The sequence below is a fragment of the Macrosteles quadrilineatus genome, unplaced genomic scaffold (assembly GCF_028750875.1).
Source record: "Macrosteles quadrilineatus isolate MER2022 unplaced genomic scaffold, UCM_ALF_1.0 Scaffold_23__1_contigs__length_1887923, whole genome shotgun sequence".
Lineage (NCBI taxonomy): Eukaryota > Metazoa > Arthropoda > Insecta > Hemiptera > Cicadellidae > Macrosteles > Macrosteles quadrilineatus.
Window position 1 is genome coordinate 1,046,771 of NW_026542616.1, and position 14,874 is coordinate 1,061,644.

Here is a 14,874-nt window from a genome sequence, read left to right on the forward strand (position 1 = left end):
ATCATATTACGGGAGTGTCAAGAATAAATTAACTAGGAATGATGAAAATATTGACTGATCTTAATTAATACAATATATAAATAGTCCAAGAAAACAGTGTTGCAACATGGAAAAATTTGCAACAGAAACTTCCTCAATGGCTTTTTGTTTAGAAATTATAGCTCTATAACATATTCAAAATCAAACAAAATCCGACAATGGGAACACCCCAAAAACACACCTCAAAATGGCGGACACAATCTTTTCAAAATTGAGAAAAATATTGATTAATTTAAACTGTGTATGGATATAAAAAGTAAGTTGATTTGACTGTAAAACTGATTGATAAAAAACAACTCTCATTAGTCATGTTCATCACTTTCATCACTATCATAGTTTGAAGGGCGATGGCAGTTCTGACATCCCTTTATTTGAAAATCCCTACATGCTGTTTAACATGGTAATCCATTGCGCTTGCAAACGCAGTGTAAAGAAACGCAGTTTGTTTTGCAGGAACATCGGATCATATTTAGAAGATAGTCTGGAGCTGGTGGTAAGTCGCAGAGTGTTGGATGGTAAACGTAATTTTCTTTATACCAACCACGATGTTCTGGATGCTGCAACTATCGGTAGAATCTCACGCAAAGCGTACAAATGCAGATCCCAGGAGTTAATTGTGTCGGCTTCTATCAACATTCGTACAGTCATCATTCACTGATATTCCAACCACAGTTGACTGGTTCTCGAGGAGGATTGCAAAGGATTTGTCTTTGTCTCCAGAGCAGTGTCAATTAAAGATAACACATCACTTTGCTCAATGTCCTTTTTTTGTTTTTTGACCGGTCATAATACCGTCGAGTATGTCGCAAGCTTTCTGGACAAATTCTTGGGAAGTTCCATGGTCATTGGGAGGAAAAACCTCTGACACTAATAGGGTACTGCGGGCTGCATCTACAATCATATGTCCTCTCATCGCCCTAGAAACAGCTTTTCCAGGCATCAATAAAAATAAATATTCCTGATCCATTCATGTGAGTGCCAATTGCACCCAATGCATTTGATCAGCCTATGGAATGTTCCAAGCATTAAAGTAGCTAGATTAAAGTAACAGTTGCTCGAAATCGATTAAAACTGCAAGCTGTAATAAAAGAATTAACAACAAAAACAGCAAGACCTCAATCAAAGAGTCACTCTTAAGTAATTTCTGACTGATTATAGAAATATGGAAAATATTATGTTGTAAAAAAATATATAAAAGTAGTCTACAATATTTAAATATAGATCCGCTCTCATACTGCTTTGGTTATCTCTTATGTACTGTAGGCGGGTGCCCTCTATGAGAACGTAGATGTCAACCACACACTGTAAAGTGAGCTTTTCAGACGCTAAATCCCTCTCTTGACGCCAACCAGTACTACACGTACTATAGCATTGTTAAATTATTTATACTATATGTTCTGTTTTAGGCGTGTTTAAATTAGGGGCACCAACCAAAGTCTCCGGTTGAGAACATAAGAGGGTAAGCAAGTGGATCTAACGACTGATCTAGAACGGATTCACGTTTAACATTATTAGTTTTGGAAAAAACTAAGATTTATTTGGCCAGGTGGTGCTCTGTTTTCAGCTTTAAAAATACCTGCGACATTTATTTAAGTAGCATCATTATAGAGAGGAAAGTCACTCCTTTTGTCTATTACTATCCACATGAATCTCACTTGACTCCTCGTCCCAACACATTTCTGCCACAATTTTAAAAGATTAGGCAAATAGGTTGGCAATTTGACCCTATTCCCGCATATTTTTTATGGCATTTTTTGTTTGAATTGTGTTTTATGCGCTGTTGGGTTCCAGTGTCAACGTCGTACTCAACTATACATCTGTGCGTGTTCAGGATAACCTTCTTAAGGGATTAGATTACCTACTCGGAGGTAAAACGTGTCATGGATCTTTTAATTGTAGATCCCCTGTGTGATCCTCTCATCTAAATTAGCTTCAGAGCTGATCATGGCAAAGGCAAAATTGAATTGACGAAATTTATCCAAATAATTTCTAGATCTAAGCCTCGCAGCCCTTTTTTCAGATTGGGAGTTTCCAATAAGTTCCTGAAAGTATGGTGAATTCCGCAGATGAGGTAAACGGTTCTTTCATTTATGGTAACAAAGAGTTAAAATTGAACTGTTTCGGTCAGTCTTTTCTTTTCTTAAAATGTAAGCCACCACAATGCAAACATTTAACGTTCATTTGTCTGAGGAGATGTATCCATGATGTATCACCATGGTGGTACCGCCACTCTGTATCCTTCAAATGTTCCATTGGTAGGTTGATGCAAGCTGTCACGTCCGCGTTCCCTCCAGACACTCACAGTTCTTCGTCTTACTGGTGGCTTAAATACGAAAGTTAACCAAACAACAGAAAACACTACAACGGAATTTGGATATACATTGTAAATTACGTAACATGGTAATGCAATGGGTTTCAATCATTCACTTCATCATACCAAATTGTAACTAAAACTACATGAAAATTCAGTAAAATACGTTGTAAGGTAAATTAATTCAAATATTATGAACAATTTGTTATTAAGTCTTGCTAGGAAACTATTTTATGAACCAGTCTTATTTAACAGATGTATAAATTTAAATAAAAACGAGGTGTTAGCCCGTCCTACGTACGGGAATCGAGTAATCAGTTAAAAATGTGTATAATTCAGAACAGCTAGTTTACACGTATAAAGACAAATTTTATTGCAGTTTTAATGTGAAAAATCATCTTGTAAACAAATGTTGCGTGACCAAATCTGTTTTTATCCCATCATGATAGGCCTATACTATATGCATTTTAAATCCGCTAATTTTACAATAAAACAACAATTGTGACGATGTGAAAAGCGTTGAAGTGAGATTTGCGGCTGATTCGCACACTGATTATAAGTAGCATACAGTAGAAAGAGTAATTATTAATTGAGAAGTGTATAGGCCTAGTCAACGATACCACCTTCCATCGCATACTATCACCTGCCTCTTTCATAATTATTATCACCACAATACAATTACTCATACTAGTAGAGGGAAGGACTGTTATTATCACATGACGTCATAATTAATGTGATTAGGTAAGTATCTAGAGATGGGGAGTATCGTAGTCAGGGCTGGGCATGTACTCTGGTGATGTGTGTGATCACAGATGTTGTAGATGGTATTGTTATTAGGTCAAGGACGTCTGAATGTGTTTTAAAAATATTCTGTACTAATAGGTAAAGTATTGTAGTATATTTTCATTTTTGATCCATCCATCTACTAGCTGCCGCATGAGTTCTTCAAACGCCTGATTAAAAAAATATGTTGTGCTGGTAACTTTGGGATCTTGTATTATTAACATAGTTATGTCTACTGTGTTTTGTCCTTGATTACTATTTGAGTTATCTGTTAATGAAGATATATTGTTGTCCATTGTCGAAGATATTTTGTTTTCTTGAATAGAAGGAGCATTTCCAGAGGACATGTTCACCTAGTGATTGGTAATAGTCAAATGACTGGTAATTTGCACTGTTAACACTTATATAGTGTTTATAGAAGTTTGGGTAATAGGTTTCAGTCTTACCCTTAGACGGGAGGAAGACATGTGCACGTAAGCATGCGCGTCACGTAACTTGCTCCATCCTGTAGGCACGACTTTAGGTAGGCATCCTGTCTGTGTTGGCTTGAACAATGTGAACAGCCTACTTGGATTGAATAATTGATATATTGAGTTCTGTTTGGAATGTATGCATCTAGACACTTTATGCAGTTCTGCAATTATTTGCATCTTATAGGTAAGTAGCGTTGCACTTTTATTGTCACTGCATAATCTTCAAGGTCTGTCTGCAGCGTCAACTAACCAGTATTCACTTGTCTTTGCTAGTGAACCTATTCCTCGAATACTGTAGTCTGTGAACATCAATTATCAATTATCTTGTTGCTTTATTTAATTTCAAGCGTTTTGATTATATTTGCCGATTTTTTAAGTTCAAGTGTTTCTAGTTCTACATATTCCACATCTACATATTGTGATTTGGGGATTTTTCTGATACAGGTAATTATACTCTCTTAATATATTAGCTCTTACTGTTTTAGACCTTAAATACATAAAGCTATTTGTATGGAAAATATTTTGAGTTTTGTTGTTGAGCTTATGGTTTTACGAAAATTTCTATATAGATTAAATTAGTAGTTTTTCAATATCAGACAGTTGAATTAAGATTGCTTAATCATTTAACGTATGTCTCATATTTTGTAATAGATTTTATTCATACAGGCAATTAATCTTTCTTGTGGCATATATTTATAACAATTATTATATTAGTACTAGAGAACCCGTGCTTCAATTTGAGTAATTCTAGCTACATCTTAGAGTTGTTTAAACACTTGTTACAAAATAATTTTAAATATCTCTTTTTGTGTTGTAAAAGGTTTGCCTACATTATTTTTAAACTTTTTTTTAGTTTTAACTGATAACTTCTAATGAATGCTAAACGATCTGCTTCAATTTGAGTTAACATGTTACAACAAAGTTTTTACAGCATTGAGAATTAAAGAAAACTGTTGCCTTACTGATAGCCTGTGTTGTGTAATTTAAGTTTGGGTAATTTTATTTCTTTGATTTGAGACTTCCCGCTAATATAATGGGGGGTGTGACTTTTAGTTTTCTCAAAAGTTCATGGGTGCTTTTGGCTTTATATATAGATATAGTTCGATTCAAATTTTTAAGATGGAAGAAACTGTTAGTGATATTTATTGAGAATAGCCTCTCATCCTGTTATGTGTTAAATCATAACATAACTGCTTTTTGTGATCATTTGATAACTTCTAAATTATGTTTTTTGACTTTAGTAAAATATAGCTGGAATAGATTGCTTCTTTCTTATATGATTTTTATCGAGAATTGCCTCACATACTGTTAGGTCTAAAATCGTAACATAACTGCTTTTTGTGATCATTTGATGAATTATTAATTGCTTCTTTCTTATATGGTTGTTTGAGATGGAAGTAAATGTTAGTGATTTCCTTGTTTGATTTTTATTGGGAATTGCTTCACACTGCTAGGTTTTTAAATAATAATAAAACAGTTTTTGTGATCTTTCGATTAATTTAATTTACGTTTTTGACTTTGTTAAAATGTAGGTGTTTTCTTATACAATTGTTTATAATAGAAATAATGTTAGTGATTTTCTTATTTGATTTTTATTGGGAATTGCAATTGTATATGATTGAAAATAACTGATAGCTATTTCCTTCTTGCGATAGTAATAAAACTGTTTTTGTGATCATTCAAAGGTTTGAATTTTGACTTTGTTAAAATGTAGCTTGATTAAGATGGTTCTTACACGATTGTTTGATTTTTATTGGGAATTGCTTCACACTGCTAGGTTTTTAAATAATAATAATAATAAAACAGTTTTTGTGATCTTTCGATTAATTTAATTTACGTTTTTGACTTTGTTAAAATGTAGGTGTTTTCTTATACAATTGTTTATAATAGAAATAATGTTAGTGATTTTCTTATTTGATTTTTATTGGGAATTGCAATTGTATATGATTGAAAATAACTGATAGCTATTTCCTTCTTGCGATAGTAATAAAACTGTTTTTGTGTTCATTCAAAGGTTTGAATTTTGACTTTGTTAAAATGTAGCTTGATTAAGATGGTTCTTACACGATTGTTTGATTTTTATTGGGAATTGCTTCACACTGCTAGGTTTTTAAATAATAATAATAATAAAACAGTTTTTGTGATCTTTCGATTAATTTAATTTATGTTTTTGACTTTGTTAAAATGTAGGTGTTTTCTTATAAGATTGTTTATAATGGAAATAATGTTAGTGATTTTCTTATTTGATTTTTATTGGGAATTGCAATTGTATATGATTGAAAATAACTGATAGCTATTTCCTTCTTGCGATACTAATAAAACTGTTTTTGTGATCATTCAAAGGTTTGAATTTCGACTTTGTTAAAATGTAGCTTGATTAAGATGGTTCTTACACGATTGTTTGATTTTTATTGGGAATTGCTTCACACTGCTAGGTTTTTAAATAATAATAATAATAAAACAGTTTTTGTGATCTTTCGATTAATTTAATTTTTGTTTTTGACTTTGTTAAAATGTAGGTGTTTTCTTATACGATTGTTTATAATGGAAATTATGTTAGTGATTTTCTTATTTGATTTTTATTGGGAATTGCAATTGTATATGATTGAAAATAACTGATAGCTATTTCCTTCTTGCGACAGTAATAAAACTGTTATTGTGATCATTCAAAGGTTTGAATTTCGACTTTGTTAAAATGTAGCTTGATTAAGATGGTTCTTACACGATTGTTTAATATAGAAAATACTGTTAGTGATTTTTATCGGGAATTGCTTCACACTGCTAGGTTTTTAAATAATAATAAAACAGTTTTTGTGATCTTTCGATTAATTTAATTTACGTTTTTGACTTTGTTAAAATGTAGGTGTTTCCTTATACGATTGTTTATAATGGAAATAATGTTAGTGATTTTCTTATTTGATTTTTATTGGGAATCGCAATTGTATATGATTGAAAATAACTGATATCTATTTCCTTCTTGCGACAGTAATAAAACTGTTTTTGTGATCATTGAAATGTTTGAATTTCTACTTTGTAAAAATGTAGCTTGATTAAGATGGTTCTTATACGATTGTTTAATATAGAAAATACTGTAAGTGATTTCCTTGTTTGATTTTTATTGGGAATTGCTTCACACTGCTAGGTTTTTAAATAATAATAAAACAGTTTTTGTGATCTTTTGATTAATTTTACGTTTTTGACTTTGTTAAAATGTAGGTGTTTCCTTATACGATTGTTTATAATGGAAATAATGTTAGTGATTTTTATTGGGAATTGCAATTGTATATGATTGAAAATAACTGATAGCTATTTCCTTCTTGCGACAGTAATAAAACTGTTTTTGTGATCATTCAAAGGTTTGAATTTTGACTTTGTTAAAATGTAGCTTGATGAAGATGATTCCTATACGATTGTTTAAGATAGAAAATACTGTCATTGATTTCCTTATTTGATTGTTATTGGGAATGGTTTGAAAACAATCTGATAGGTCTTTGATCAATAACAAAACCGTTTTATGTATCTTTTGATGATTTGAAATTAAAATATAGCTTGCTTAAGATTTTTTTTTTGAAAATAAAAGCATAAATTTGTGACAATACTTAATAAATTTAATGTGCATTTTCTTTTCTAGAGTTATCGTGGCCTAACTTTATACACCAAGTGTTCCTGATTTCTACTGAAATAGGTAGGTCTTATTATTCTCTGTTCCATATTGTGTTTGCATAGCTGAAATGATGTGATATATTAGTTGAAATCTACATGTATAATTAAATATATTGCATGGGTTACATATTGGTGTACTGCTAAATGTTGTTGTATTCTCATATTGTAATTAGCTTGGTTAGTAATTCAATTGATTTAATATCTTGTTCTTGAGGCCTGAAGAAAATTGTTTCTCTGATTATATACCACTCTTAAGCCAACAACTTATACCTTTTAATGGACTTTACATCAGTTTTAAGCATGTATATTGTTTTGGATTGATACAAATATGATTAGTAGCTGCACGTGTTAGTTACACCCCCCCCCCTTTGCTTCATTATTGCGAGACTTCCACTACACCACTTGTCCGTTGATTGGCTGAGTAGACCACGCCCCCAGTGAGCCCTCCCCACTACACCACCTGTCCTGTGATTGGCTGAGTAGACCACACCCCCATATAGCCCGGCCCCCCACCAGAGCGCATAAAACTAGTTGGAGTTCTTTCAAACTTCACTGTTCATCACGTGCTCTTGCAAGGTACACATCATGTGCACAAGCAAGCTGCACATCAAGTGATGAACGGTGAGCTAACTTATGCAATGTTGGGCCCGCATTCATATATCAGCTCATTTCTTTTTCAGGTTAATAATAACTAATCTTTTGTTGAATTGCTATGTTTACTTGTTTTTTCCTTTCAGGTTAACTAACTTGTTGTTGCATTACTATATTCACTTGTTTTGTTATCTGGTTAACTAACTTGTTGTTTATTTTGTTTGCAGGTTGACCTCCAATTTATATGTCTAATCATTTTCAGGTTAAACTCTATCCTTCCTTAACACACATAGAGGCATGAAAACCTGATGTGTTTCCTTTAAGTGCAAAATGGCCACCAAACCAATTGTACTTATATGTCCATACCCTATTCAAATCTTGTCAATATGTCTAATCATTTTCAGGTTAAACTCTATCCTTCCTTAACACACATAGAGGCATGAAAACCTGATGTGTTTCCTTAAAGTGTAAAATGGGTACCAAGCCAGTTACACTTTGTTGTTCATTCTCTAGTCAAATCTTGTCTATATGTCTAATCATTTTCAGGTAAAACTCTATCCTTCCTTAACACACATAGAGGCATGAAAACCTGATGTGTTTCCTTAAAGTGTAAAATGGGTACCAAGCCAGTTACACTTTGTTGTTCATTCCCTAGTCAAATCTTGTCTATATGTCTAATCATTTTCAGGTTAAACTCTATCCTTCCTTAACACACATAGAGGCATGAAAACCTGATGTGTTTCCTTAAAGTGTAAAATGGGTACCAAGCCAGTTACACTTTGTTGTTTATTCCCTAGTCAAATCTTTTCTATATGTCTAATCATTTTCGGGTTCTTCATGCATGTACTGTTGTAGACTTACTTGTAGATAGTCTTGTAGATACTATGCACCAGTAGTTGTGTTTTGGTGTTGGTAGTTTGAATCTTTGCACTACTATTTTTCTTGCATGGCTTTCGGTTTTTTTTCAATAGAGGATGACCTTGACCTACTTTTATGATTGGTTAGTTGAAACTTTATCTTTGAAAATTGTTTCTCAATCCATAGCCAAACTCTTCCTATTAGATATAATTATTTCCCACTCCCCACCCTTTTACAACACTCCTAACTTCCCCCACTCTGTCCTATACCTATATCCCCCACCACTTGGAGTGGGTATATATGTGAGAGCATTTTGGTTAATAACATCATTCTGTTGCCTGCCTGCAGAAGAGCCATGGACCCCTGCTTCAGAAAGACCACTAAGCCGATGAAGCCGGTGGCTGGAGTGAAAAGGTCCAAGCTTCTCCAGGCATTGAATGGGGAAATAAGGAAAGAATGTACTGTCTCCAAGACGATTCAGGAGCCTGGACCTTCTTCTGACACTTCTTCTGGACCTTCTTCTGCTGCTGCCAACACTTCTTCTGGACCTTCTTCTGCTGCTGCCAACACTTCAAAGCCTCTGCCTGTCTCCAAGATTTCTCCAGAGCCTGGATTGTCAACTTCTATCGTCAAGAATATTCAAGAGCCTGGACTTTCTTCTGGACCTTCTTCTTCTGCTGCCAACACTTTGAAACCTAGGCCTCCATCATCGCCATCGTCTTCTTCTTCATCATCTTTTGACTCCTTGTCTTCATCATCCTCATCCTCGTCTTCTACGTCATCCCCCCGAAAACAAAGAAATACCTCCCCTCTATCAATGCTACTTTCTCCCTTGATTGTCTCCTTACTATCCCCTATCAAATCTCCTGAAAAGCCATCTCTTCCCAAAGATAAGCCGTCTCCTCTCAAAAACAAGTCATCTCCTAACAAAGATAAGTCATAAGTCATAAGTCATTTATTTTCTGAATAGGTACAATTTTTTACAATTATACATCTCAGTCGTCAATAAGAACTAGAATAATAACATTTAATAAATAAGATAGACAATATATCAAAAAAAGATACAATAAAAAAAGATACAATCAGCCAGACATAAATTCTATAAAACTGTACGGTTCTTTTTGTACAAGGTAGGATTTCAAACATTTTTTAAACTTTCTTTCGCCATAACATTCCTTTATGCTGGTTGGAAGACGGTTAAACATCTTTATACCCGCTGTAAAAGTTTCTCTTTCAGACAGGGACAGGCGGATTTGTGGAAGAAGGAGATCTGAGCCATGTCTGGTGGGATACCTGTGTCTATCTCCAACAGCAGGAAGAGACCCAATTTTATTCTTGATGAAGAGAACCACTTTAAAAACATATAGAGAATAAAGTGTGAGTATGTTAAGATTTCGAAAAACACCCCTACAAGAGTGCAAGGATGGGAGACCAGATAAAATACGAACGGCTCGTTTCTGTTCCGTAAATGCGTTGTCTGCATGTGTGGAACCTCCCCAAACCTCTATTCCATATGATATAACAGACTGAAAGCATCCATGGTAAACATTAATCAGGTCCCTCTGATCAAGCAAAGAAACCAATGTTCTCAAGGCAAAACTCACCTTGCTTAAATGACCACAAAGATCTGAAATATGTGATTGCCACGTAAGCTGAGAATCCATAACAACGCCCAAAAACTTGACTTCAGAAAGTTCTTTTATTGAAGATTGTGGTAGTTTAAGATGCAGTGGATTTTTGTTTCTTGTTAGGAATTGGACATAATTAGTTTTATTCTGATTTAAAAGAAGATTATTATTTAAAAGCCAGTTATCAAAATTTGTAATTGTTGAAGACATGTTCTCTTGAACAACTTCAGACGAGCCCTTAAAAAGCATGGTGGTATCATCTGCATACAGCGTTAAGGAGTTAGGACAATCATAGGCACCGACGTCATTTATATAAAGAATAAAGAGCAGAGGTCCAAGGATAGAGCCCTGAGGGACACCATATCTCACTTCGGCGAGTTCGGAAGAGCATTCTGCGTCAACCTCAACGTATTGCTTACGGCCAATTAAATATGACCTGAACCATTGCAGAGGAATTCCACGTATACCAAAACATTCAAGTTTGTGACAAAGAATATCATGATCGACCCGATCGAATGCTTTCAATAAGTCACAAAATAAACCAACTGCCGGTTCACCATTTTCCAGATTTGAAATTATTTTGGAAGTGAATTCGACTAAAGCATCGGTAGTAGACAAACTCGCCCTGAACCCAAACTGGTACGGAGCTATTAATTCATGCTTAGCTAAAAAAGATACAAGCCTGTCGTGGACTAGCCTCTCTAAAACCTTGGACAGTGTCGGAAGAAGAGCAATTGGTCTATAGTTGTCCTCATTACCTCTACTGCCTTTTTTGAAAACAGGGATTATTTTTTAAATCTTAAAAACATTTAGGAAAATGCCTGATTGGAGTGATCTGTTGAAAAGGATTGTGGTTGCCTTTAAGATTGTTTTTATATGCCTGCTTCAGCAAAGAACTCGAAATACCATCAATGCCAGAAGATACTTTGGTTTTAAGAGAAAGTATGGCTGTTTCAACATCAGATTCAGAAATAGGAGCAAAAACATGGAGATGCAAACTTTGTTTGAAATGACACTTCCATTGCGTTGAATTGGTCTGTTCGTTGTGGAGCACGAATGATTTAAGCCTGTAAAATGTTTACTAAAGATGTTAGCCACCTCCTTTGGTGAGCGGACCAATTCGCCATTCCTCATTAGTGGTGGAACCTTTCTGCTAAAATGAGACTCACTGGTTTCCCTACGAACTATTTCCCAGACCTTTTTCTGCGGGCATTTGCTCTCAGCAAGTTCTTTACCTTTTTTGGCCTTTTTTTCGACAGCTATAAGTTTTCGAAACTGTTTTTGCCTCCTTCTGAACAGTGACATGAGTTGAGGATCCTGCAATTCACGAGCCAGAATACCAAGGTCAACATTGTTATTTGCAATGGATTTTAGATCCCTAATGATTGAGAACTTTCCAGCTCGACATTTGTCATCTCGAACCCATTTCAAAGGAAAAGCCATGAAAAAACATTGCTTGATGCAGTCCATAAAAAGATCGAATGCAACGTTTATGTCACTTTCCTTACAGAAAAATTCCCAATCAACCCCTTGAAGAAGAGAAATGAAGTTTTCAATGTTATGTATACTGAAAAAACGCTTTTTAATATAAGACGTATTTACAGCTACGGGAATCTTTAAAGAAAACAATTGAGCCTTATGATCAGAAAGAGGACTGAAGAATGATATGCACTCGGCACTGTCTGAAACAAAGTTTGATACTACATTATCCAAAAGAGAAAAATTCCTTGTAGGTCTATCAACATATTCCCTCAGATCATATGATCGAAATATATTGCGAAGAGCCCTAACAGTGGAGTTTCTAGTGTCCAAAAAGTTCACATTCCAGTCTCCACAGATTACAACTCTTGAATCCAGCTTTAGAATGTCATCAAGAAGACTGTCAAAGACCTTTAAAAAGTTTAGCTCGCTGTTTTGAGGTGGTCTATAGATACAAACCACAGTGAATTTAGAAATGTTAGGAATGTTATTCGTGGAGGTTTTAGAATTTGGAAATCATGTTACAATGGCACATTCAAAGCAATTTGAGTCAGAATACTTTACTTCCAAAGACGCCCTAGATAGAATTGAATAATAGCCAGCTAAAATATTATTCATGAAGATAGCAACTCCTCCACCAAGGGACCTCCTGCAAAACCCCGATACACATGAAAAGCCTTGAATTATGAGTTGTTCATTTTCTCTTAACCAATGTTCCGACAAACACAACAGATCAGGGGGCTCATCCCATCCAGAACACAGCTGAACAACCTTATAACGAGCACTTCTTATATTTAGATGATAGATGGTGAAGGGTTTGAACTCAGAGGCGGGGCTTTGATTGGAGAATCTGAAAGAGTTAATCTTGTCTGGCTAAATGTTTCTAAAAAAGACTTATTAAGTTGAGGTCTCTTCAGATGTGGGAAACTGTCCATAGTCATCTCCGGGGCCTTGGGTGTAGAAACTACTTGCAGTCCAGATTGTTGTGGCAAGATGTCCTGGGGCTGAGTACATAAAGATGGTGAAAATGTATCACTGAAGGACGTAGAACCACATCTACGTAAAAACCTCTCAAAACCTCTCAAAACACAAGTCATCTCCAAAACCTCAAACACCTAACCTAACTCTTCCTAATTTAAATCCATCCTCAAACCAGATTACCAACATAGATTCTCCTGAAATAACCATTCCATTACCTCCACCCGAATCCCTCCCTGCTGCACCTGCTGTTGTAAGAAAACTATTTGCTAAACCCGAGTCCTCAAAAGAATCCATTCCCTCACAAAAAACCCCTTCTGAAAAAATGCAAAAACTTATGGCAAAAAGACGAGCAGCATTTAAGATCAAGTCGCAATGTACTTATATTTTCCAAAAAGGGGTGAAAAAAGGTGAGCGTTGTGAAAAATCCTGCTTTTCCGATACCAATGTGTGTAGCCTCCACACTAAGGGGAAAAGCAGGATGGTACCCGCCCAACCTAAAATTATTAATAATAATCCTGTCACAGTAAATCCTCCATCATTTGAAAGACCATCAATTATTGTAAAAACTCAGGCTCAGGAAAAATCTTGCTTATCTGATCCGGCACCGAGCACCTCCCGTGTTGTTGTGATAGACAAGATTTTACCCAGCCAACCACGGACGTCAGGCTTTGCTCGACCCTGTCGTCCACCACAAATTATTGCCAAAAAAACCAGAAATAATAGGTTGCCTAAAAACAGAAAGTTAGAAATTCTAATTATGACACCTAGTGGTGAAGTCATTTTAAAAGAAGGAAATGACAGGTTCCGCCTTAAATTACCTAGAGGCATGACCATCCCGAATACACCACACCGATACTACTTAATTCGTGATCGGTCTTCGGGATTGGTGTCAGTAACATTGTAAATTGGTTTTTAGTTTCAACTTGATTTTATTATTTTCTTGATTTTCCTTTAGTATGCAAAAATTGGGAACGCATTTGTTGTATCATAACAAATGTGTTCCCAATTTTTGCATTCAAAGAGTGACCTTGAGCTTTTCAACCTATTTTATCGTAAAGGTTTAGGAACACATTTGTCATAACCTAATAATGTGTTCCTAAAGTTTTGTGTATAATATATTTAGACCAAGTTATATTTAACATTTTAATCGTTCATTTTGTACAATAAAGATTACATTTCTTCAATGCCATGCTGTATAACTTAACAATTCAAGGTAAAATATATATATATACTTATTTGTAGTAACTTTCTCAGGCTAATTCCTCCATATATATTCTATTGTTTTTGAACTCTTATCTTTATACTTAAACTTTAAATTATTCCTGGACTTTCAAATTAAATCAAAATAGCATTTATTTAGCCAAAAAAAATTTACTTCATATTAGTTCAATACAAAAACTGTTTACAATATTGTTTATATTTTGTCATTATTTGTTTTTTCTATTTAGACAAAAATAAAATGTGCTTGAATTTTATGTTTAGTTTTTCTTATGAAACCCTTATCTATTGTTAATATTCCAAATCATTTTAGGTACTCATAATTAAATCTAATATAGCATTTATGATAAAGTACCATTTTTAAGACCAATTCAGTCATAGAATATTGTTTAAGCGTAATACTGTGCCCAAACAATTAGGTCAAGGTCAAACTGAAGAATTTAAAAAAAACAATCACTCTCTGAACTAAATGATAATCTTCTACGAACATTACCACAAAACTGTAATATTCGACAAAGTTTGCTTTCACCATTTTCAACTTCATCTGCTTGAACTGGAATCTTTGGTGTTTCACAATAGTCCGAATGAAATTCTTTAATTGGTGTGTCTTCAGTGGGTTGAATTTGTTCATTAATAAAATCTTCGTCCACTTGTTCTTCTAGCATCTCTTGCAAGTCCTCGTCACTTTCTGTATTGTTTTCTTCCACATTCCCTGCTTCATCAAAATCAGTCGCTAAGATTCTGGGCTCTACTCCAGTAAGGTATGTGTGGTCTGTAGGAGGCATTGTGAATGTGTATGCTAAACCCCTATTTCAGGTGTTATTTATAAAATACTTAAGCCATTGGTGGG

The 14,874-nt window shown here is 34.5% G+C and overlaps 1 protein-coding gene across 1 annotated transcript; it reads left to right on the plus strand.

The window, feature by feature from the left end:
* The first annotated feature begins 9,073 nt into the window (after nucleotides 1-9,073).
* On the plus strand, nucleotides 9,074-9,661 carry LOC129005534 (uncharacterized). The gene has a single exon (XM_054434441.1). It carries the CDS (start codon nucleotides 9,074-9,076, stop codon nucleotides 9,659-9,661), a length of 588 nt encoding a protein of 195 aa, XP_054290416.1.
* The last annotated feature ends 5,213 nt before the right edge of the window (nucleotides 9,662-14,874 follow it).